Raw genomic sequence first — 25414 nt, forward strand, 5'->3', positions numbered from 1 at the left:
CTCTCTTTGTCCTCAGGGCCACAGTGTCTGGAAATTGGTTTGGAGCGTATGCACGTAGCCTTCGTATCCTGTTTACCTACCGTACGGGAGGCCGCAGTATCATGTATCATATCATATCATTTTAGTGAGCCCGCACGATTAGAATGAAGTAAGAAACCTGTCGTTTATAATATCTCGGTTAAGAGCAGGTGGATAAAGCCCAAACAGTGCAAGATCTACCACACCAGATGTCGTGTGTGTGTGTGTGTGTTTGGCTAAAGTGCCAACCAGCGAGGATAACGGCTTCGCTCTCGTCTCGGTTCAGTTCAGTAGGATTAGCTATCGCGTCCGTACAAAATACCTCGCGAAATCAACGATATGAAAATTATAATCAAGGCCCTGGTCGTCCATGGCCGATGATTGGTAAGATAAGGATCTAAGACGAGGAGACTTGATGTCACGCTGAGCGTACTATCCAGTTCCGCCTAAATTCTTTAATCTAAGTAGAATCACACATTAATCGATCAAGACATCGACGAGCGGCTTATATGAGGGGTCCCCTCTCATCAAAACATAGCAGGGCTATGCTAGGCATTTGGTAGATAGGGTTTTAGAAATTGTGATATGCGTTGCTTGAGCTCTCACCAGCAAGTTTGTGCTTCTCACTAACAGAAACAGACAAACACGTTCAAGATGCAGTGGAAAGCTCTAATCCTAGCACTCCTCGTGGAGCGCGGCGTCGGCCAAGGGATTCTGCCGATGATGCGATTCCAGTGTTCACAGCTTGGTATGCTATCTATGAGACCATTTTTTCCAATCCCAGCCGTTTGTCGAAGAGACCAACCTGAAATAGCGACGGGCTTCTTTCGCGAGCAAATAGAACTCCTTGAAATTGCTTTGATCTCATGTCATTAGAAAATGTGATCGCTGATTCTGGCGAACTATAGTCGTGGACCGCCTCGACCCCTTGGTCAATCCGGGTGTGGTGCCGTCGCCGCATCTGCACCAGATTGTGGGAGGAAACTCCTTCAACGCCTCAATGGACCCGAAGACACACGACCTACCTTCAACTTCCACATGCACTAGCTGCACTTTCTCGGAGGATTTCTCCAATTACTGGACGGCGGTGCTTGTAAGTGATTCTCGAAAATACTCGCATGTCAATTCAATCATCTTCAGAAAAGACACTCTTTCCCAAATCATCGTGAAATGTAGAGTCTTCTATCGTCTATGAAACTTCGAGATACTACCCAAAGCAGAATAGCTGATCTATATCAATGCAGTACTTCCGAGCCCGTAACGGCACCTACAGGCGCGTACCTCAATTCGTGAGTGAGGGTCTCCGCGCGGATGGCGGCATTACGGTTTACTACATCCCCTCGCCCAACGCAAACGAGAAAGTCACCGCATTTAAGCCCGGATTCCGCATGCTCGTCGGTGATGCCACGGCGCGCGCGAATAATCCTAACGCCCGCAAGGTATGCCATCGCTGCATGCCGGCCACTGGGGACAACAGCAACATCAACTGTGGCGCCCCAGACAGCCAGTATCTGCCTAAGAAGATGTGTCCTGGCGGCATCCGCTCCGTCATCACATTCCCTACTTGCTGGGATGGCGTCAACACTGACAGTATAGACCATATGAGCCACGTAGCTTACCCGGTTTCGTCGTATACCGATGTCTCGGTTGGTGCGTACGGCAGTTGCCCGGCAAGTCACCCGGTTAAGATACCCCAGGTGATGTACGAGGTCATGTGGGATGTGAGTATACAACACATAAGGTTCCCTACCCGTGATCATGTTTTAACGTACCGTGTTTTGCAGACCCAGATGTTCAACGACAAGGAATTGTGGCCAAAGGATGGCTCGCAACCGTTCGTCTGGAGTACCGGGGACGAGTAAGCACTTTTCTTGGCGATGATAACTGGTTCACAATCCTAACTATCATGATAGGAGCGGATATTCGCAACATGGCGACTACGTTTTCGGATGGAAAGGAGACTCTCTCCAGCGAGCGATGGACGCTCGTTGCAACGGCGCCGTGTGCGGACAACTAGAAACACAATCATCCGAGTCTGCCATGAAGTGTACCAAGTCAAAGGCTGTACAGGAAGACATCGACGGCTGTGAGTCACTTCCAGTTGAAAACGCGCTTTGACACCCTAACAAAGATGAATCATGGCTAACTATCGCTCAGGGCTCACCGAGATTCCGGGTATGGCTATGGATGAGTAGTTGAGTTCTGGTAATTGTCTGCGTCATGGATTAAGGGGCTCCACTACATTAATGGCAAATGATCTGCTGAGCCGGAAGTCTGTTTTGCTCTCCAAGCTGCCCCGTCAGGCCAGGGTGTTTACCGCGACATATAGAGCTGCGTATTCCGTATAATGTTCACCTTCCCTGGGTACAATCAAGCATCCGTATCGTCGCTCTTCCACAATAAGTCGTTAGCGTCTTCGTAGGCTAGAAGCGAGAGGTGCTGCCATGTCATTGGAATATTCCGTATTTCACATTGCGTGACGCTCTTCGATTTACGCCAGTTCTTACTTATGTACACTTGACTCAATCAACCCTGATTCCTAGATTTGGAAATCTCGTATTTCACTTATATCTAAGTAGTTACTAATTACGTTAAGCGCTAAATCCGACGAGGTTGAGACTTGGACCTAGATACTAGCAGGGCATGCTGAGAAATATTTATTTATTTATCTCCTCCTTCCTGTCCCGGCAATTAAGGAGAGGTACCGGTAGTAGAGCTACGTGAATTTGTTCGGAGATAAGACGACTCGGCCGATGTTTTTCACCCCGCAAGTACAAATGGTCGTAAGTCAGACAGGGGCTCCAATCCTATACATATTCCTCAAACAAACAAAGCTCATTCGCAAAACAGATCATAAAACTTAGAACCGAGGTCAACCTACAATCTCAATGGCGCTACACGACAATCCAGATCTTGCCTTGCCCAAAGGCTCTCTTATCCTCGTCACTGGCGCGTCAGGTTACATCGCGAGTAACATCATCTTCGAAGCGCTTGAGGCAGGATATAGAGTACGAGGAACGACTAGGTCAGCAGGAAAAGCGACGACCGACGTCTTCCAATCGAGCGAGTACGAGGCTGTGATAGTTGCACATATGGATAAGGAGGGCGCTTTCGATGACGCCGTCAAAGGTGTCCATGCCATTATCCACGTTGCGTCACCCACTCAATGGACGTCGGATCCGGAAGAGGTTGTCAAGCCCGCCGTGAATTCAGTAAATTCTATCATGGCCTCAGCTATGAAGGAGCCTACTGTGCGGTCTTTCGTCTACACGAGCTCCCAGGCCGCAGCTACCAAGTCCAAGCCGAATCAGGAATTCGTTGTCAACAGGGATTCATGGAATACCGACGTTGAGGTGTACACGACCGAGAAGGGTGACCCAGCTCTGGTCTACAGTGCTAGCAAGTTGCAAGCAGAACGCGCAGTTTGGGATTTCGCCAAGAAATACAACCCAAATTTTGTCGTGAACACTGTAAGTAAATCATGCCCAGGAGAAGCGTACAAAATGGATCTCTTGATACCGAGGGGGCACCTCGCTGAGCATCGTCTCTCTAGGTTGTGCCAAACTTCAACATCGGACGTGTAATTGGTAAAGGAACAAACAGCAGCAACATAATCCTCGACGTCTTTAGAGGAAATGCACGTTTCATGGCGACGTTTCCTCCTCAGTATGTGATCAACGTGGTGGAAGACGCAAGGATACATCTCGCTGCAGCAATTGATCGGACCGTGGTAAACGAGCGAATCTTCGCATTTGCATATCCATACAACTGGAACGACGTCTTGGACGTGTACCGGGAATTATGGCCCGACAAGGAATTCATGCAGAACAATCCGGAGCTTGGCCGAGATATGTCTAGGCCGGATAATGCTCTGGGTCTGAAGTTGCTCAGGAAATGGTATGGAACTGAGTCGTATACGGATTTGAAAGAAAGTATAAAGCAACAGTTCAAGTCCATTGGGGAACTATAGGAATGGGATGATAGGGGCCATTACGAATATTATAGCCCTACCTGGAATTGAGAGTTGGAACATCAGCTTGCTAATATATCTTGGTCACCCAATAGCCTCGCCTCTGATTCTGAATGGTACATGTTGGAAGCACAGGCATCTGCTCCCGTATCTTATCCTCTAGTTTAACAGTGAATCAACAAAGCAGCAAATCTTGTCATGCTCGTTACAATCAAAATAGTGACGACCAACAACGATTTCGCCTTCCTCTATGTGAATCACTATATGACGAGCGAGCTAATTTAGAGGAGTTAGGGACGCAGTAGATGAAGTTGAAGTAAAGTACGAGGCTCCGACCATTAGCCGCTTGAGGACCAACTTATATCGTAACTCATGGGATGACAGATCTAGACCCTGCGGTCATTATAGCAATAACCCCCATGACAAACCTCATAGTAACCCCCATAATAACTCTCATAATCGTTGCATATAATTAACCCTCATACTTGACAAATAAACGGCATAATTAGAGTGAACTTAGTAGTTTGTCTTCTACATTTTGATGTGTATGGGCTTTATACTTGAAGCATTCGAGCCCACTGAGAAGAGATTGCAAGCCGCCGGGTACTCACTGGAAGAGAGAAGCATCCGCATTTCTCTCTCTCGCCTGACACGGAGCCCATTAGGTTATGAGCAAGACGAAACTGAAAGAACGCAATAGATATACAACGTTGAAAGGAACAAGCGAATGATGATGGCAGCTTTGATTCTGAAGCGTATTATCGTTGTACTGTTATTGAGTTACGCATGTTCACTATAATGAAAGGCATAGATATAGTTTGATAATGGGAGGGGATGAATTTGGTATGGGATAAATAGATAAACTCCAGGAACAACGCGATATCTTGACATGACTTTTGGAAGTTGAGAGGCAACACTTTCAATTATTAGAAGCCCCGAGGTTGTGCGAGGCGCGGTTGAGCATATGAAATATGCATGAATGAGAAGATGGCTGCTGTTTATCATCTGAGATAGGAACAAACCTACTGTACTGTTTACCTAGGTACCTTGGCATTAGACCTTCCCCTCATCGACTCATTGGTTCGGTTTCAGCTCCAAAAATTGGTCAACTCCCGGATAGATGGGATGAGCAGAGCTTTGATAACAGATCGGTGAATGTGTTCCAACGCAGACCGACATGCGTACCCCAACGGGACCCAAGCAAAGCATTCAACCCAGGGGTGCATGTCCCATCACACACACACCCTGAGAAGAGCCGCCTCCGGTCGACTTTCTCCAACATGCATGTGAGGGCCGCAAAGGCTTGCCCTTTCAGGCAATCCGGCAGTGCACGCAATAGCCTACAAGCACATACCGACGTAACGGCGAGCGAGACGTCGGGATACCGAGGGTTCGTGGGAAGTATAGATACCTACATAGAACCGAGAGATCGAGAGTATAGCATGGCTTGCCATCGTGATAGACGATGCTTTGTCGCAGATTTGCGACGCGAAGTGTTTTCGATCAACGCACAGCAGAAGGTGGCGGCGCGTCCCGTATTAGTAGACAGCTGGGCTCTTCTTTCTCCAGGATATACCCCGCAATTGTAAATGAGTTATCTACCTAGGTAGGTAGGTAGATTTCCAACATTATTCGTGTTTCCCCATCCCAACTCATAACTCTCGTTTCTTAGTCTAGTTGTTTTTTCTTAACGTCGTACATCCTAATCAAATATACCTGGCCATCCAGCATGTCCTGCAAAGACGTGCATGCATGCTCCCGCGCGGTGTATCTGTACTATACAGCTGCAGCCCCCAATGATGGAACGTTCCCGCTTCGCCGTGCCCACATCGGATTCCACTTGGGGGGGGAGGGGTCTAGACTTGGCTGTGCCCGTCGTTTGGTTGGGCCGTCATTTTGGGCGGTGAAGCCAAATGACGGCGCCGGATAGGATAAGATAGGATAGGATAGAAGCGCCAACGACGGGCCGGGACTGGGGGGAGGTGAGGTGGTGGAGGAGGGGGAAAGGCGCCTTGATTTGATTGCGTTGCTGCATTGGATGGATTGATTATTGATTGCACATCGCACGAGGGATCACATAGTTGCACCTTCCTTGCTTAGGCCAATCAGACAAGCTGCCGGCTTGGGAACGTCATAGCAATTCTCCGTTTTTTTTTTGTTTTGGCTCAGCTCTGGGAAACAACCGTCTTCCTTACGTCCTTCCTTCCTTCCTATCTTACTTGCCTACTACTACCTTGCATACGAAGAGCGATTTACTGATCAAGTGTGTGTCTTGTCTTCCCTCGCGTCACACGTTATTATCATGACCTACGCGAGTTTGAAGCTGCACGTCATACCAGGCAGAGCGTAGTAGTAGAGAAGTGACAGGAAGAGAGAGCAGTCGTTATCGTCGATTAGAATACACGCTCCTTTGCTCGGTAGCAGCGGCGGTCCAAAGCCATGGCGGAACCCGTCAACACGCCCATGAACACAGCACCGCCCACGCGGTCGACGTCTCCCGTGCCACCGCTGCCCACGTCAACGCCACAGTCCCACGCATCGTCGCCGACGTCAACAAGAACGCCTCAATGGCCCGCTCACTCGCGCGCCACCTCTCTCACCGTACCCGTCTACGGAGGCCCCAAGCCCGTTGTGCTGCACATCGGAGACCCGGTCAAGTACAACCCGGGGACGTATGCCGAGTTCTCAGCACAGTTTGACATCGTGCGGCCCAGTGCAGACGAGCGCGCACGCCCTGCCTTTATAGCTGCGCTGAAGGAGAAAAGATGGGGCGATTTTGCGGCTATCTTCCGCCCATTCTGGAGCACGGGTGGTGAAATGGGCAACTGGGACGCCGAGTTGATTGACTTGCTCCCGAATAGTGTGCGCGTGTTCGCTAGCGCAGGTTCGGGTTTCGACTGGGCTGATGTGGAACTCCTCGGGCAGAAAGGTATGGCAGTCTCCTACTCCGGCAACTCGCTGATTGAGAGAGATTAGACATACCTCTCTTAAGAAAAAAACTAGCCTGTAGGCGGGAGGTGAAACTTCTTGTTGCTGATCATTTGAATAGGCATCATATACTGCAACTCCGGTCTCGCAGCCGCCGAGGCCGTCGCCGATTTCGCTGTTGCCCTCATAATTAGCACCTTCCGCGCCCTGCCGTACTGCATCTCATCAGCCACCTCACCAACCAACTTCCAAGCCTCGCACGAGCACACCACAGCGCTCTCTCACAATCTCCGTGGCCACGTGCTCGGCCTTGTGGGCTTCGGCAACATCGGCCAGCAGATTGCGCATCGTTGCGTGACCGCGTTTGGCATGGAGGTCACTTACTACGACATCGAGCGTAAAAGCGGTGCAGTGGAGGCTGGGCTGCATGCGCGATACTGCATGACGCTTGAATCCCTCATCCGCGGTGCCGATTGCGTCGTGCTCTGTACGCCGTCAAGTGCGGGCCAGATCATTAATGCTGACAGTTTGCGATGGTTTAAACCTGGAGCGCGACTAGTGAATGTGGCGAGGGGTGCGCTCGTGGACGAAGAAGCCCTAGCTGATGCGCTTGAGCAGGATCGTATCGGTAGCATTGCGCTCGACGTACATGCCAATGAACCAAACGTTAGTGAGAGGTTGAGTACATTCGCGGGTAGTAGGGCCCTTTTCACGTGTCATAACGCTGGCGGCACGGTCGAGACGCACATTGGCTTCGAGGAGCTCTCCATGCGGAATATCATGGCTGTCTTGAGCGGACGCGAGCCAGTCACACCCGTCAATCTACAATATTTGAGATGACAACGTCGATGCAATATCAAGCGAAGGCGAGAAAGAGCAGGAGCTCATACATTACGTTTAATTGAAGAGGGGGAAATTAGGGCCGATATTGAGCCCGCAAAGAGCGGTCGAACATGTTTGAGAGTTAGGAGTTCTAGTTGCATTTATGGTGCATTACATCATCACAAGACAGTTTGCACAGATAAGAAGGCATACATGCGAGGAGGGTATCACACGATACTAACTAGTTGAGTGCCTTGCCTGGCACCTAGGTTTGCGTAAGCTACTTACATTCCGGGGGTAGCTGGAATAGAAAAACAAAGTACAACATTTGCAAACTTTTTCAGCCACCGATTAAGTGTGTACTTGTGGTCCACTGCATAGTCAAGCAAACGGATTTCTACGATCTCAGCTCTGGCGAGAATCAGATTGTGACTCGCCGTCACGCTACAAGATATGATCTAGAAGTAATTGGAATCACAAGAAACACAGAAGTACAGAAATGAATTTTTCCAATCTTTGATTTGGGATTCAATTACTTTCGCTATAAGTATATAATACTACGCAGGGTAGGTGACCAAATGCCACTATATCGATGAACCACCTTCGTGGGTGCTTCGTTTCTTTCTCCATTTCCAACATCCTATCAATCAATCAACTAATCAAGTAACGTCCCTTCGTCCATCAGTAAGTTTAGTAAATCCCAAAACAAAACGCCTTATCCTTTTTATCAAAGATTGAAAATTCATCGCTATATCATCTCATCCTTCATTTCTAAATTCGCTGCGTTCCGCTTCGCGTCGTCGTGATGAGAGGAAGGAGCTCTAGGGTAGATAGTCTTCGTGGGAAAGGAAATCAAATCATGCTATTCCTCGCTGACGCCGTGCCGGATTGTATCGTATTGTATTGTATGAGTTGTGTGGAAAAGAAGTGGTAGGTAGGTAGGCACCTAGGTATAAGAAAAGAAGGAGAGAAAGACAACGCTGATCCGAAGGGCTTTTGGTGTGGGAATGAAGAATTCGTTGTGATTGCGTTATAACGGGTCTCGGAGAAGGGATATGGGTGTATGTGTGTTTGTTGCGAGTGAGGTGGGTATCTCTTTTTTTTTTGTACTTTTTTTTTCTTATCCCTTTTGGACGTCCCTAGAAACTCTGCCTATACCCCGGCCCGTGATCCTGGTACTGCGTGTACAGACCTAGCGCGTCAGGCACGGCGTCTTTGGAATGCGTACTATGCGTGTCTGCGGCGGGCGTAGCTTGTGCGTACGCGTATGAGCCGGTTTGCGCTGTGCCTTGTGCTGGCGGCACGGCGTAGTACACGTGGATGTGGTTCACGGGCTGCATCTGCGATACCCCGGCTTGTGGTTGTGGTTGCGCTTGTTGCTGGTATTGCGCTTGAGGCTGTGAATATTGTTGCTTGTCGTTTGAGACGGGGACGACGCCGGCGACTACGTAACTAGGTGCTGCGGCGCCTGGTGCAGGGTTTGTTGTGGCGTAGGAGGTTGTGCTTGAATAGGAGGGATGCGAGGTGTGTGTTGCGCCTTGGTTGACTGTGTATGCCATCGTCACGGGCTGCTGTCCGCCTGCCTGATACTGTGGTGGAGGTGCCTGCTGTTGAACCGGGACTTGAGACTGGACTTGGGCTTGCGGATGATAGTGATGCTGTTCCTGGTTGTAGTACTGGTGTTGCGGCTGCTGTGCCGCTACGGGTACTACCGACATCGCCTCGCTCCCTGACGAGTTGCGCCCCTTTGTTGCAGCACCTGTTAGGTTTGTGGTGTGGTATGCGTTATTCGCGTGAGACTTTTGTTTATTGTTCTTGTTGCGCGTGTAACTTAGACCGAGCTTGCCCTTTGCCTTGGGGTTTAGACATAATAACAAGAGCAGTAGCAAGAGCAGTCCTACGACTCCGCCGACCACGCTCCCGACGATGATGGGGATATTATTTGAGCTCTTATCTGTGCCGGAATCAGAGCCGGAGCCGCCTGAATTTCCACCAGAACCCTCTCCGGATTTCCCATCGTTCCCGGAGCTTCCATCAGAGCCTGAGCTGCCGTCAGAACCCGAGCCCAAGTCCGAGCCTGGACTAACTCCTCCCGTATTGTCTGGACCGGATGAGGCATCGGTGGCAGTGCCGGACTTCGTGATTGTTGGCGTAGAAGACGTATGCGTCTTGGAGAACAGAGATGCATCGACGACGAATTGCGGGACGTCGAGGATGGTGACAATGGATGCGGTCTCGAAACACTTATACATGGAGCGCTCCGGTTGACCGGTCCAAAGATAAGTGCCGCATGCTGGTTCCGCCTCCTCTTGACTGTACAACGTTTAGCTTCCACGTCACACCAAAAGACAAGCAGAATTCGAAGCCAAGACATCTGGCATTGAACAAATGCTAGGAAATCTAGGGTGAATTGGTGCTTACCAGCATCCTGTCGCGGCACCGAGACTTGTGCATGAACCGGCTTGGAATGCCCTGTAGTCGAGACAAGCCGTGTAAAAGGGTGAAAAGGTACCTGATGCGCATGCGACAACGTTGTTTGAATTGGTTGCGCAGGTGAAATTATTGCCACACATGACGGCAGATGCTGTGTTCAAGTCAGCGCTGTGATCCTCGAGGCCAATGGCTGATCGCGCCGGCGTTGTGGGCAGGTAAGTCACTTACACGACACTCCCGAGAACCAACCACATGTCCCGGGATTCGTCCAATCGGTCTCTGATGTTTTCCGTTGACGTCGGAGCAGATCTAAGACGATTTCACTTTCGCTGCGCAGACCTGGGGCAGGCGTCGGTATCGGGGTCCATCCAGTCATCTCGCTCTCTGAGATATGACCTGTTTCCTGGGCAGCCCAGACATGTTCGCGGTTGACGGACCATCGCAGCCAAGTGGCATGCGCGGAACTTGCTGCTGCAAGTAATAATATGGCAGACCTCATGACGTTCTTCGGGTATTCTTCTTTTTATCCCGTCTCCTCTGGTATTGACAATCTCCAATGCCTCCCCTACCTACTCACAACCGCCTATATAGACTTGCGATCAGCGCCAGCACTGGTGTTGCAGCCTAGGTATTCCGCACTAGAGCCCGGGGTGTGCTGGAGGAGTCAGTTGAGACTCGGGTACATCCGAGCCAAGAATGAGGCAACGAAAGGGTATCGAGAAGTAAGAGAGATTGAAGAAAATAGAATCAAAAGAAATATAAGAAAAGAAAACAGAAAGGAAAGTGGTGATTTAGAGAGAGAGGGGAAGAAATGGGATTGTGCGAAGGAGGGAATCGGGTGGCAGATGGTACCTCGTAAGGTAGGCTGGTATTAAGCAAATGTTTGGTATCCGACGCAGCCAGGTTAACGCTGGCTGCACGCGCGGTGGTGGGTTCCTCGGGACGCTTGGCTGCGAACCAGGTCGTGAGCCAGGCCACACGGGGAGTTACACATACCAGGTATTGTGGTGCTGTTGGCGCCAAGCGACGATAATGATGGATTCTAGCAAACTTGGATCTTCATTTTTGTTTGATCTGATGCATCGCCCGGAAGATAAAGAAAGAGAGTATGTATCGATTGATGTAGGTACGTGTAGGTAGTCATCGTGTGACTTGTCGGCCCAAGTCATGATGGATCAAGGCGCTAGCTAGCTACTTAGGCTTTCAGCACATGACCTACCTGCCTAAACTACAACATCTTAAACAACTTCTTAAGGCTGTGATATGAGTCAATATACGTGGCTACCTTATATACCTAGGTAGTAGCAAATTATGTTACTACGCTGCCTGATATTGAGCTAGCTGTACGAAGTAGTAGTGGTAGCTTGTGCTGTGGTGGTGGTGATGCGCACCTGAGATGAGCTGGGCTGTGTGGTGCGCTGTGAATTGTAACATGGGGTTACAAGCAAGCCGATGTCGTGCAACTCACACAACACACAGACTCATCAGATGTGCCGTATCATGTACCTATGGCCAGAACACTGACTTAATAGATACCGAGGATACATACGTAGTATAGAGGTAGGTAGTAGACATACGATATTGGACACCATCAATTCCGGAACCATCATACCCGACTGTGGCTATGCTCTTTTTTTTCTTTCTTTTTTTTCCCTCTCTTCCATCATGACATGTTCTGATCAGGTTACTCTCCTCTAGGCAGGTACCTCGTAGGTAAGTAGTTGATAAACCCCATGTATTTACACGACATCATCAAACTCTCATTCCCAGCTAACTTTGAATTCTGAGCAATGACACGTCTCTAAATAGTAACAGTCGGTGAACTCGATGCAAACAGACCCTTTTCAACGGCTCTGACCGCGATATCGACGCGCACTAACTGCCATGACAGCTGTTGTTGGTGGGTTTCTGCACCGACAAGCTGGACAAGCTGGACGAAGCCGCGAAACAAGCGCTGGCATGATGGAGAAACGACCCTGTCCCTGAGCCAAGCCCCAGCCAGTCCAATCACAGATGACTCGAAGCGCCGCCTTGGGGTGCATACTGTCTCACCATGACCGTGCCACGGCCAATCAACGGACCCAGGGGAAATTCTACATGATGGTTATACTAGGATGGCGACGATGAGAAGCGGGTAGCGGGTAGCGCCTCACTTTCCCGCAACCTTCCCTTAGACCCTTATTTGAACAACAACGCACAGGCTCGACGTTGAGAGTGCCTGCATGCATGCATTTGCAGGTGTTTATTACCGGAGTAAACAAGTAATAGCATGAGATGAACTCATGAGGCTCATGTTCGCCGGTAGGTACGTAGGTACCTCCATCAAGATCGGTTTTAGTGCGTGTGGCTTTGCCTGGCACATACATGTAACCGTTCCAGGTTTATCGTCGCATCTTCAGGCGTCAGTCACATGCAGGGACTTTACACCACCAGTCTGACACCCCACAGGTACAGCACACCGTCTTATTGGAATATGCACGCCCCGATCAGCTGGATAGGAGTCCTTTGTAGTTGTAAATGAAATATTCTGGGTGGCGCACAACGTGTAGGTTATGATATATGATATATGTTATCACAACTTGGAATCAATCATCGTCGTCCGTCTCAGAGGTGGATATTATTTTGATTTAGGGCGTTAAGCGCAGCGAGTAGATGTACTGCAAAGATTCATATTCCTTATGTGATATATCCTGATTATTACTCATTCACCACTCTACATAGTAGTAGTACATGTTTTCAAAGCAGAGGTTCGTTCTAAGGCTTCGTGAACTTGTCGAAGAAATCCATAATGATCTGCGAAGCCTGGATATGCGTCGGCCCCTCGAGGACAGAGATTTGAGAAAAGTTGATCTCGGTAGAAGCCCAGCAATGTCCTACCACCACCCTTCCATCAGTAAAGTCTCATGAAGAAATAAACAAGGTCATCGACTCACCCATATCATCAATCTTCCAATGCTGCAAAACACCTTCCACGCCATCCGCGCACGTCCACGTAGTATGGTGCACGTCCCCATCAAAGCTATCCTCGACCTTCGACGAGGTGCACGCGTTCCGCTCCGCCCACCACCCCAGCCACGTAGGGATAGCAGGCTCGATCCCGCCCTCGCCCACGCCCCCGTCGTACAGGACGCTCGCGTCGCTGCCGCCGTGGACCTCGAGCACGGGGAGCGGGCTGCGGGCGGGGCTGCATCCCCCCGTCACGCCCGCGTTGTCCGTGTAGTATGCGCCGGACGCGGGCGCGAAGGCCGCGAATTGGCCGCCCACGGGACTGCATGCGATGGCGTTGACGAAGCCGCCGCCGTTGGAAATGCTATATGGCGCGGTTAGTCCAGCGCAGTGCAGGGTCGATTCAACCAGATCGGATTAAATCGTAGAGCTTCATGTAATCAATCGAAGATACCGCGTTGGAATTGCTTACCCAGTTGTATAGATGCGAGAATCATCGACGCAGTACTCGTCCCGGAGCTCAGTCAGAAGGTCCGTGACGAACTGCAGATCCTCGTCGACGGAAAGCTCCGAGTAGTTTGCGCCTGCCCAGGCGCCCTAGCGATGAAGTTAAATTCCGATGCGCCGTTTCCTCGCCCACGAGCGACACGGGAGGGGAGCGAAAGACTTTACCCCGACGCCATTTGGATAGACCATGATCTTCTATAGCGAAACGTTAGTTATCGGATTGTTTGCAATGCCGGTGATTGGGGTGGAAGAGAGCATACGTTCGCGCTGAAGCGGCTCTCGCTCATCTTCGTGTCGACCTCGAAGAAGAGGCCGATGCTGCTCGAGCCGTGGAAGCCGAGGACCACGGGGTACGGCCTGGACTTGTCGTAGTCGCCCGGTACGTGCACCGAGTAACTCCGGTCGCGCCCGCTGCTCTTCAGACCGTGGTATGTCGTGATGCCGCGGAGCAGATGCGTCTTGCCGCACCCGGCCGTGGCACGCGCCTGCAGGGCTCCCGCGGGCGCGGCCAAGCCCGGGGTTACTGATGCGGCGATGAAGCCGGCGAGATAGTACAAGGGATGCATTGTTGCGCTACCTACTAACGTCACGGAAAAAGACCTCGTCCTCCGCTTCTACTTCGTTTAGGCTTGAAAATCCGCGCGAAGGCAGAGTTCTTCTCGCAGGATTTACCCCTTTCCATCACCGTACAACATCACATGTTGTACTTAGACTGCCATATTTGTATTTGTTATGTTTACCTAGTAGGGGATGACCGTTCGCCTTCCTAATTCGATCATTCAGATGAGCGACCTAAAGCCTCCGGTTGGTTGGTGTTTAGCCACTAAAGTAGTAAACAGGGCAGAATAAGGGTAGAACAGCGCATCACATCCCTGCAAGTTGAGATTATTATCCTTTTTACGAATAACCTCTTTATCATGTTATTTCATTGCGAAATACGATATAATGAAAACCATCTTTGCAGCAACTCGCATATACAAAGTGTCAATATTCGTGTAAGTTCATTGTCAGATAAGAATCGAGCTTGTTCTAGGCTTCCTCGGTCGGAAGTTGCATTTTTGTTTACTAAGGTCGTGAGTTCAGATAGATGGACTGTATGGCTCGTGATAACAGTCTTTAGTGGCACATCCAGATCGGTTAACATCATCTTCCCTTTGCCGTCATACTCGGAATAAATTACGGATGAGCGAGACACAAAGCGACATTCCAGAAAATCGGTAACAGTCCCGACCTTACGACCTTCGACCTAGTTCCAGACTATGATTCTTGACGTTATATTCGTCGTTTCAAATATAATGATTTCGGTATTGCCGGGCTAAATTGAGGTCATTACAAAGCCATATGAAACTATCAGCTCTTTAATCACCCGTTTCGTTTTGATCGACCAGATCTTCACGAGATTTTTATCGTGTAATGTCACGAAAATCTAGCGCTCTGCGCTACTATCCCAGCTTATCACGTTGTTAACGCATGGTAAAGCAGTGATAAGTTGCGAAGATGGGCTCTTCTCCCGGTCTTCTGAAGTGCTTGGCAAAGGTGAAGTAATCGAGTGACCCCTGGGAGGACTTTGTTCTTCTAGGTTCGGTGAACTGTATTCTGTTGGGTGATCCCCTGACACAGTCCGTGTCGAATGTGAACTTATACTAGACTATCTCTTCTCGCTACTTTCTCTGATTTCTGTGGGAGATGGTGTGTCGTCTTCGTCTGCGGAATCGCCATCGACTACGGTCTCTGCATGCTGCGTCAGGTTATCGAGCCAGGTTTCTATTTATAATATCCGACCTTCATCTAAAAGTTGATCGTTGGGTAGTTGTATTCGAAGTCTCTGGATCTTTAGTAGGGGTTTCTCCGTGTCTCGCTTGATATAGGTCGTATTTGTTGGAGTGCGTCTGTATTGTCCTGATATTCTTTGCTATGAATCTGAAAGATAAAAAAAGCTGTCAAATTTGAGCATCTGCTTCAAATTTCAGTGGGGGAACTAACAAGTTGGCAGTACCAAGAGCAAGACTCAATCCACCTTTGAACGCCTCGAGTGAGTGAGTCGCTCATTGACTTCACCTTCTTTTTATCAAACAAAGTCCACCGTAGCGCTCTAGCTCGTCCATTGCACGCCGAAATGGTGATTTCGATATCCTTCACCAGTTTGAATTTCCACGCACTACGTAAAGCAGCACAGCACATTTTTCGTGAGTCTAGATTTGCAATCAGTGTTGAAACCTCAGTGGAGAAGGATAAGCTGCAAAAGCCACAGAATACGACCATCCAAACCTAATCAGTCTCCTCGTTCAGTGGCCAGTTACCTTCATTGTCATCATGAATATAATGCATGGCGGCAAAAAGCTTTGTAATATAAAGTTAATAAGTTTTTTATATGTCTACATGATCCAAGCGTTGGCCTAGTAACTAATTAAGACAGCCTTGACACGGCCTAAATATTAGTCACGGCAAAAATTATCTGCAGGGAACTAGGTGACTGTGGAAACTAATATTGTCGGCCGAAACATACTCCTGTAATGATCCCAGACAGCATCCTTGGATTTCATTCTTTCAAATCCAACACCTACATGAGATGCAGGCATCTCCACATCAACTGAGGCGCTACGCATTAGGCCTCACAAGGCTCGGTGAGTTCAAGTTTGAAAAATGCACATATTTGCAAAGTTCTCTATTCTAGAATTGTTCATTATCCCTCATGATAGACTAGTTTGAACAGTCACCCATTCATGACAAGGAGGTAATTAGCGTACTCCTTGAATATATCCATCCCGTTTTATGTATCCTTCTTGATCAATATACCGAGGCCAAAATGATCCTTCTCCATTTATCCTTCGCCTGGGCAAGTGCCCCATCGTTCATTCATGTGATCGTTTACAACAAAATAGCAGCAGCCAGAAGACCAGCGGCGCCCACAGCACCTGCAAGAACTCCAGTGGGCTTCGCAGCGAGGCCGACTGGGATTGATGTCATAGCACTGGTAGTGCTGTTGGGGGCGCCTGTAGATGTTGCCATGCTCGTTGGGGCTGGCGTGATTGTACTAGTCCCGTTAGACGGGCCGCTTCCTCCACCAGGGGTGCTCGTCACTTCGCAGAGTGGGCCTGCCCGCGAGGCGATGGAGTTAATATAGCTGGTTGCGGCGGCACCCTGAGCGCCCGTGGCATAGCACTTGGTGACGAGGGCGTCGTAGCTCGAGGCCTCGCTGGAGACGTAGCTCAGCAGCGACGAGCCCCAGACGCCGAATTCGCTCAGTTGTGAAGCGGGCAGTTCAGTGGCGATCCTGCATACTTCGCTTGCGTAGCCCTCTGGATCTCCCAGAATGAAGGTGGGATTAGGGAGGATGTCTTGGACGTATGCAGGGGGGCTTGGAGCTGCATTTGAGAGTTCAGCGAGAGAGCTGGGGCAAGATGGATCTGAAGAGAAGGGCTCTGAGCTCTGTGCGAGAGACCCGGCGGCAAGGGAGCCTAAGGAGAAGAAGACCTTTTTGCTGTGCATAATGTAGATGTGTGTTAATATAGTTGGAGATTAGTTACGCTGTATAAACTTGTGATAATGTGGGAAATGCACAGGGCTGAGGATTAGATAGCTTTTGAGGTTGAAGTCTTTAGTTTCAATTAAGCTAGCTTTTGAGGCAACGGAAAGCAGTCTTATATACTAACAGAACTCATCGCGAAGCCTCGATATCTATCCGTATTTGAAATTTGCGGTGTTGCTTTGCCTCAGTGCCCAGCGAAGCTATACCATCGAAGGCATAAGAATTGAAGATCAAAATCATGTGCCTCAACCATACTTTTGCTCTCAGTTGATTGTCTTGATTGGGCGCACAGAGGCGCATAACCAACAGACGAGCCTTGATATCCATATACCTTGGCAATAGTGTGAACGGATAGTCCCATTCGGTGGGCTACTAGTCTTAAACCCCAGTCCGCCGAGCTTTCGGATCCTTGAAATTGCTGCTAGTCGGCTCCGCCTCTGGCAGGGGCGGGGGTAGTGCCGGACGCCACGATAAGTAAGCTTGAATCTGACGTTGCCAGATTCGCAGGATTGATTCAAACGTATGCTGATAATTGATGTACGTGCGTTTCTTCGGCTCAGCCCTAAAGTGATGAAATACTCAATGACAAATAGCCTTTGCAGAGAACGAGGGTATGTAGATAGTCACCATTTGCATTTCACTACCGGCATTAATCATCCTCTTCTATGCAAACCCAACCCCGCAACCTTGTGGACAGAAGGATGAGACGAAGACTGGACTAGCGATTTGAATATTCTCCTTAGTCAAACGCAGAAGGGTGGACCATGACGTGTAAACAAAGCTAATGAATGCGCTTGAAAAGCTTTCGGGACGGTTGCCGGATCAAGGGTTTTGCGGCACTGCGCTATACACTACATACGATTATACCCCTACATTAGTGCTCACGTTTCGGAAGGTTATGACGCTAGCCATGTGGATGGTACCGTATAAGCACAGGCAGAAGAATTCACACAATTGATTAGATTTGAGAAGTGCTTACTATGGTGTATTGCGTAACCCGTGGCTATGTCCTCTCGGCGGGTGGGATGTTGTAATACATGCTATTGAGCACAACACGGATCTCGGACTGCCGATAAGCACAATTGCACTGAACATGGTCTGCAGCTTTGTCACGTTTCAAGCGTGTGCTAATGAATAAGGCGTCTCTGGTTAAAGTCGAATGCGGTCTTGACGGTTTCGGAACATTCAGCCAATAGCTTCACCCATAGATAGCCTACCCTGCGTGTGCGTATTTGATATCGCTATCAGTAACCTGGTATTTCCGAAATCAGACATTTGGAAGAGGGCAGAACGTAGCTGGGTGAGACTATAAGCGTCCTGTTATGCCCTGCGCGATGCCAATTGTCAAGCATAGGTATCGTGGCGGGTGTGAGAGTCGGAACACCAGTTATACCCGGAAATGCCCGGTGAGGCGAAGAGTGTTGTAGTATGCCACCGAGTCCGACTGCTGGTTGGTCTCTGATTTCTGTATGTGGGCCTAATTTCACAAAGCTAACAATCTTTTAAGAAGGATTTATTTTCTCTTTACGACCGTCGGCTAGGGCAATGTGACAAGGGCTCTTATAGAGGGCTTGGAATTTAGTTATATTTATTAATAATCTACTAGGGGTCTTTAAGGCCTTGATTTTTTCTTTTTTTTTTAAAGTGGGAGATTCCTTAGCTATTTATACTTATTTAAGCTTTATATAATTTGTAACTTCCTTCTATTTATTAGGCATTTATGCTTTAACTGTTGGTCTTTTTATAGCTAATAAATTGTCCTTATTTAATTACTTATAGCTTTACTTTCCTTTAAAGGTAATATTAGTTATTTTTAATTTTAAAGTTTTAATTATATAATATTATCTCCTTCCTTTTTAATATTTAACTTTAAGTATAACTTAACTTTTTAAATAGGTTATAAGTTTGGAGTTATAATAGTTTAGGGATCCGTTAGTTTATTAGGATTTTATTAATGAAATTATTTAATAAAAGCCTTTATACTAGCGCCGTTTATATACTTATAAGGTTTTTAAATCCAATGCCTTTTAGCTGGTTAACCTTTTCATTTAATTAAGTACTTTATATTCCTTTAAGTTTTTAAGGAGTTTTTAATTTCTTTTATTTAATAGTTTTTAGATTTTATTAAAGGTGTTTTTTATAAAACTTGGTTAGGGTTAAGTAATGCCTAATTATTAGCATAATAGGGTTCGATAAGTAAAACATGGAATGAATTATAGATTTTCTATCCTTTAGGTAATGTAAGTTTAATAATGGTAGGTAAGATTACTTTATAAATTTTAAAGGGATTAAGCATCTTTTTATTAAGCTTTTTAATAGGTCTTTTTGTTTTAATGTTTTTTACGTTTAATATTATTAATTAATTTTTGGTATATTAGGGTAAAGCTTTCCGTTTTTTATCCGCTTATTCTTTTATATACTATTGGGCCTTTTTTAGCTATTCCTTAATTTCTTTATATACTTACGTTATTTAATAGGCGTATAGCCTATTGGATAGGTTGTAGGGTTATATTGTAAAAGGGTTATATATAATTAGGTAATAGCTATAGTTTATATAAAAGGGGGATATATATATTAAAGCTAATATAGCATTATTATATATAAATTTAGCAATTAATAGGAGGTTTTTTTAATTAGACATTTTATAATTAATAAATGCTTAAAGGTAAATTTTAAAAATTTAATTAAGCTATTTTATTTATTTATTAGTTTAAGGGTAAAAGGTTATACTTATATAAGGTTTAATACTAATAAGCTTTAAAAAGTCCTTTTATAAATAGTTTATAAACTTAAAATTTTTATTAAAAATTATATTAAAGGGTATATTATATAATTTTTAATAATATTTAGTAAAAATTTTAATAAGATTTTTAATTTTCTTTTCTTTAACTTTTAAAAATATAAAATGTTCCATTTTTATAAAGGGATTTATTATTACTTAAATAAAGTTATAATTATTGGATAGGGGTAAATTAATAATAAAGTTTATTATAATTAATTATTATAGAATATAGTATAACTTTATAAGCTGAAGTAATTTATAGGGGGTATGTTATAGGGCTTTGTTTTACTAGTAAGCGTAATAACCTTATATAAAGTTTTTTATAATTACTTTAATATTAGGCTATTAAAAGTTCCTTATAATAAGTTTTAATATTTTATTTATTTTTATATATTTAACTATTTATATATTATACTTTATTTTTATTACTTTTTATTATATAGTTATAAATATTTATAAGTATTCCTTTTTATATAATAGGTTATTTATAAGTTTTATATCTTTAAAGGGTTTATCCTTTTATAAATAGTACTTTAGGTTATCCTTTATTGCTTTTTTAATAAGTTTAATAAACTTTAATAATTATTTAGGTATAAAGAAGTTATAAAGTTATTTAAAAATTAATAATATAAATATTATTAAATTAAATATTAATTTTTTAAAATATAAAAAATGTTTATTTTATAAAACTAATTTAACCAGTTAGTTTTTATTTTTTTCTTTTTTAGAGCAATATTAGGTTAATTTTAATATAATATTAGCCTTTTTGTTTAGTTTGCTGGGTTGGTAGTTTATTATAAACCAATATATAGATAATTGTTATGCTTAGTGTGCTTGTTATTTATTTAGGACTTTAGCTATTATAAAGTATAATAGGTTTTAATAGTTAAAGTAGATTTTGATTTAATATTAAACACCTTTTAAGTATTAATATTATTAGTTAAATCTATTTATTATTATAAATAGCTTTTTATTATGTATTTTATAATTTATTTTTACTAATATTAACTTTTAAAAGTGAAAGGTAATAGGGTAGAGTTTACTATTATTATCCTTTTATAATAGTATAGCTCTAAGAGCAAAGTTAAAGGTATTAGTTTTAATGTGGGCTACTTTAAAGGGGTTAAAATAGATAAATATAGGAGCTATAATAAATTAATATTTAAATTTAAAAAAGGTTTTATTTATAACTTTTATTTACTTTTATTATTATTAATTTATTTTATTTATATTTATTAATAGTTTTATAATTAATAAGAACTTTTTAATAAATCTTTAATAAAAGTTTATAAATTTAATAAATTATTATAATTTATATAAAGTGGTTAATACTTTTTATTTAATAATATAATTAATTTTATTTTAAGCTATTAAAATACTATTAATATTAATAATATATTTAAAGAATTTAACTTTATATATATATTATTTATATTTTTAAAGCGTTATTGTTAAATTATATTTATTAAAATATTATAATACTTTTTTAACTATTTTATTATATTCTTTTTTTATTTCTATATAAATTAAAAGATTATTAAGATATATAAATAATTTTATATTAATAAAGTTTTAAAAGATATAGTTTATTATAAATTAAAATATTATAAAAGTATTAATAAATCCTATAAATATTATTATATATTTAAAAAGTTTATATTTATAATAAAATGCTATTTTTTATTTATAACCCTTTTTAATTTTAATTAAATAGAATTTGGATTTTAGGTTAATTTTAATAAATTATTTAGCTTTCCAAAATCTGGCTTAAAGTTTTATAATAAGGGAAATAAAATACTTTACTAATATTATAATAATATTAAAGCTTTAATAATTTATAATAGGATGTAATAGATTATTTAAATCCTTTTTTTTTATAAATATAAAGGGTACCCTATATAATATAATAAACTTTTAAATATAATTAATTTTAAGTATTTTATTTAATTATAGTTTAAATATATTTAATTTATAATTATTTATAATATAAAAAGGTCTTTAAGATAGAATTTTTTTATTTATAAGGTTAATTATATAATTTTAAAGTTAATAATTAAGTAACTATTATACTATTACTTTAATTATAATTAAAAGGAACTTTTTAAATTCCTTAAAAATTTATTTTATTATTACTTTAATAACTACCTAAAGTATAATTATTATAACTTTAATAGTTTTTAAGTTAAGGATAATTTAATTAGTATAATTCTTATAATAATACTTAAATATAAATATAATTTTTCTAATATTTTTAAAAAAATAGGTAGGTTAATATTTTTTTATTTATTATTAAAGTAAAATAATATTATAGTTTTTATTAAAGGTGTTTAATTTAAAGTTAAGCTTTATAAAATAGTTTTTTTAATATTAAAGAATAATTTATTTTATATAATATTATTTTACCTTTTATATATATATTATATTAAAAGCTAATATAGGTTTAAAATATACTTTTTTAATAAAAGGTAGTTTTTATTATTTAACTTTTAAAAAGGATATTATAGGAATAATACTACCTATATTTAAAAGTACTTTAATTAAATGTTTTTAATTATTATATAATAGGGTTATAGGGATAATAGGCCTATAATTTATTTTAAGCTTTAAATTAGCTTTTTTTTAAGCTAATTTAAGGAGCTTATTTTTTATTTGTTTAATTATATTAATATAGGAAAAATTACCTTTTTAAGGGCTTAAATTTTTATATAATGCTTTATAAGGCCTGATTAAAAATCTAAATTTAACTTTTTTAATTTTATATATTATATAGGATTAGTTATATTTATAGTAATAATATTAATTTTAGCTTTTTTTACTATAAAAGAAGGTTTAATTCTTTTATTAAGCTTCCTTTTAATAAAAAAGGTTTTTTTAAAGATTAAGGAAAGCTTTTTTTTATTAATATCCTTTTTAATATAGTAAATAAAGGTATAATAGTTATTTTTACTATATTGTTAGTAATTAACCTTATTTTATTTTTATTTATTAATAATAGTTTAATTAATTTCCTTTAAAGTAGTTATAATATTAGGTTAATAATTATCTTTTAGGTTAATTTTAAGTTTATTTAGCTTTTTATTAATAGCTTTCCTTTTTTTATTTTTTTTTAAAGATTAGTTTTAGTTTAAATTAAAGCGATTTTTTTTACTTTAGTTTTAATAGCTTAATTTTAATTGCTCCTTTATTAAATTAAGTATACTTTTTAAAGATAACTTAGGATATATTAATATATTTTTATAAATAACGTTAACTTTTTAAATTATATTAAGAAATTTATTATTATTTTTAAAGATGTAGCTTTAGTTATAATAGATTATCTTTATAAGTTTAAATGGTAAATATTTAATAATAAAGGTTTAAAATATTAGGTTAAATTATTTTACTAAATTATTTTAGTTAAGGATTTTAATAAGGAATTAAATAATATTACTAAAGTATTTTACCTTTATAAAGGTATTAATATTTTAATATATTATTAAAGGATTTTTAAATTAAGCTTTTAAAGCTATTTAATAAATTATTTAAATATTAATAATATTAATATAATAGATTTACTTTTAATAAAATTAATATTATTATAAAGCTTTATTTATTATAAGGGAATTAATTTAATTAATATAGTATTTATTAAGGGGAAAACTTTCTATATATATAAATATATAATCTTTAACTTTGGTTTATTATGGAAAAAATTTAAAGGTATTTTTTTTATTATAGGTATAAGGTTTATTAAGTTAGATAGGATTGAATATTATAGTTATAGGATTAATATTTCTAAATATAATTAAAAAGGTATACGTTAATTTATTAATAGGAAGGTTAAAGGGATTATTATTATTTGAGTTTTCTTTAGGTCTTTTGTTGGGATTTTGAGGTGGCCTTTAAGGTGGTCCTTTAGGCGGGCTGTAGAAAGGTTGTCCTTTAAAGGGGTTATTATCGTTATTAGAGCTATTAGGGTTTTCTTTTAGGTTACCTTTTGGTAATGGGGTAACTTTGGTAAGGATTTCCAGGGAAATTTTTATTATTATATATTAAGCTTAAAAGGCCCGGGTAATTAATTAAGCCTTTATTACTTATAATACTTTATTATTAATTTATTATTATAAAATAACTTTTAATAATAAGTATTTTATAATAGGATAATTAATAAAGTTAGTTATAATATTATACTTTTTTAATTTATTAATGATTTAATTTATATTAGGTATAATTTATTTATTTAATTATTTTTAAATTTTTTAAATTATTATTTAAATATAAATTTATAGCTTATTAATTTGGTTAAGGTTTATAATAGGATAGTTTATAAATTAATTAATTTGTTCTTTAATTGTAATAGCTTAATTATTTATAACTTTTTAGGTTTTTTAATAGTTAGCTTTTTATTTAATAAGTTTACTTTAAAAAGTCTGGAAGGTTTAATAATAATAATTTATTACCTTTTTAAGCTAGTTAATAATATTAGCTTAAGATTAAGCATTTTATATAATATATATAATAGTTCCCTATATATTTTAAAAGAAAGTAATACTTCTTTATATAATTTTTTATTAAAAGCGTTTTATTTATTTTTAGGTTATTTATATATTTATTTTATATAAGTTAATTAAGGTATTATATGTATTATAAATAATAATATATATATTTTAGAGTATTTTCCTTTATTTAAGGGGTATTTTTTACTTATATTTTTATAAGGATTAAGTTATTTAAAAGGTTTTATTTATATAGTTATAAATATTTATAATTTATTATAGGGGGTTTTAGATTATTATATTTATATATTTTATTTTTATATTTTTAATATTTTTATAAATAGTTAGGTTATAAAGGGTAAGTTTTATAGCTTTAAATATTAGTTTGGGGGTTATAGTGGAAGGATTTTATTATAAAGTTAATTGATTAATTAATTTAAATAGGTTTTTTAAAAAAGATAATCCTTTAAAAAGAAGGGATATAATTTAATTAAAATAGGTAGGTTTAGGTATAGTGGGTAATAATAGAAGGGATATGGTTTATTTAGGGGTAAAGGTTAAATTTTAATTAAGGTTAGTAGAATGTTTGTTTAATACTTTTATATATTTTAGTTTTGCTTATAAGTTATTAGGAGGTGGAATATTTTTAATTTTAGGCTTTTAGGTTTAATGAGGTGGTAGAGGTGGGTAGCTTAGCTATTATTCGTTTTTGGAACGATTTTTATATAATAAGGGAGATTTTAAGGAGTTAAAGTTTAAGCTATTTTTATTAGGATAGTAAGAATTAGAGTTGGAGTTTTATGGTTAGGGTATATTTGTAACTTTAAAGAAGTTTAGGGCTTTAGGTTGATGAGGTTGTTGGCTACTTCCTGCTCTTTGGATTGGAATATTAGGATTGTAGTATATAATGTTTGGGTTATTGGATATAAGGTATAAACTTTTTTTAAGATACCTTTTATTTAGTAGAGGTAGGGGAAGTATTTTATTAAAGTAATTTTGTGTTT

The 25414-nt window shown here is 40.9% G+C and overlaps 6 protein-coding genes across 6 annotated transcripts; 3 read left to right on the top strand and 3 right to left on the bottom strand.

The window, feature by feature from the left end:
• The first annotated feature begins 598 nt into the window (after positions 1-598).
• F5B22DRAFT_656106 (uncharacterized protein) lies at positions 599-2393 on the top strand. Its single transcript, XM_047979942.1, has 6 exons — positions 599-766; positions 927-1111; positions 1263-1739; positions 1803-1876; positions 1932-2104; positions 2176-2393. Exons 1-6 carry the CDS (start codon positions 673-675, stop codon positions 2211-2213), a joined length of 1041 nt encoding a protein of 346 aa, XP_047830744.1. The 5' UTR covers positions 599-672; the 3' UTR covers positions 2214-2393.
• A 513-nt stretch (positions 2394-2906) lies between these two features.
• F5B22DRAFT_646715 (uncharacterized protein) lies at positions 2907-3988 on the top strand (the record flags this gene model as incomplete). The annotated part of the gene is made up of 2 exons (XM_047978771.1): positions 2907-3488; positions 3572-3988. 2 exons carry the CDS (start codon positions 2907-2909, stop codon positions 3986-3988), a joined length of 999 nt encoding a protein of 332 aa, XP_047830745.1.
• Positions 3989-6225: 2237 nt separating this feature from the next.
• Positions 6226-8317, top strand: F5B22DRAFT_190757 (uncharacterized protein). Its single transcript, XM_047969489.1, has 2 exons — positions 6226-6917; positions 7038-8317. The coding sequence occupies exons 1-2, from the start codon at positions 6428-6430 to the stop codon at positions 7754-7756; spliced, it is 1209 nt and encodes a 402-aa protein (XP_047830746.1). The 5' UTR covers positions 6226-6427; the 3' UTR covers positions 7757-8317.
• A 560-nt stretch (positions 8318-8877) lies between these two features.
• F5B22DRAFT_646717 (uncharacterized protein) lies at positions 8878-10670 on the bottom strand (the record flags this gene model as incomplete). The annotated part of the gene is made up of 3 exons (XM_047978772.1): positions 8878-10051; positions 10160-10322; positions 10400-10670. 3 exons carry the CDS (start codon positions 10668-10670, stop codon positions 8878-8880), a joined length of 1608 nt encoding a protein of 535 aa, XP_047830747.1.
• Positions 10671-12673: 2003 nt separating this feature from the next.
• On the bottom strand, positions 12674-14374 carry F5B22DRAFT_607373 (carbohydrate esterase family 1 protein). The gene is made up of 5 exons (XM_047974989.1): positions 13885-14374; positions 13790-13819; positions 13590-13714; positions 13105-13481; positions 12674-13044 (listed from the first exon to the last, which is right to left on the bottom strand). Exons 1-5 carry the CDS (start codon positions 14188-14190, stop codon positions 12926-12928), a joined length of 957 nt encoding a protein of 318 aa, XP_047830748.1. The 5' UTR covers positions 14191-14374; the 3' UTR covers positions 12674-12925.
• Positions 14375-16202: 1828 nt separating this feature from the next.
• Positions 16203-17198, bottom strand: F5B22DRAFT_190881 (uncharacterized protein). Its single transcript, XM_047969490.1, has one exon. The coding sequence runs from the start codon at positions 17111-17113 to the stop codon at positions 16493-16495; it is 621 nt and encodes a 206-aa protein (XP_047830749.1). The 5' UTR covers positions 17114-17198; the 3' UTR covers positions 16203-16492.
• Positions 17199-25414: the final 8216 nt, after the last annotated feature.

This window comes from Xylaria bambusicola, assembly GCF_022495145.1.
Source record: "Xylaria bambusicola strain CBS 139988 unplaced genomic scaffold F5B22scaffold_21, whole genome shotgun sequence".
NCBI lineage: Eukaryota > Fungi > Ascomycota > Sordariomycetes > Xylariales > Xylariaceae > Xylaria > Xylaria bambusicola.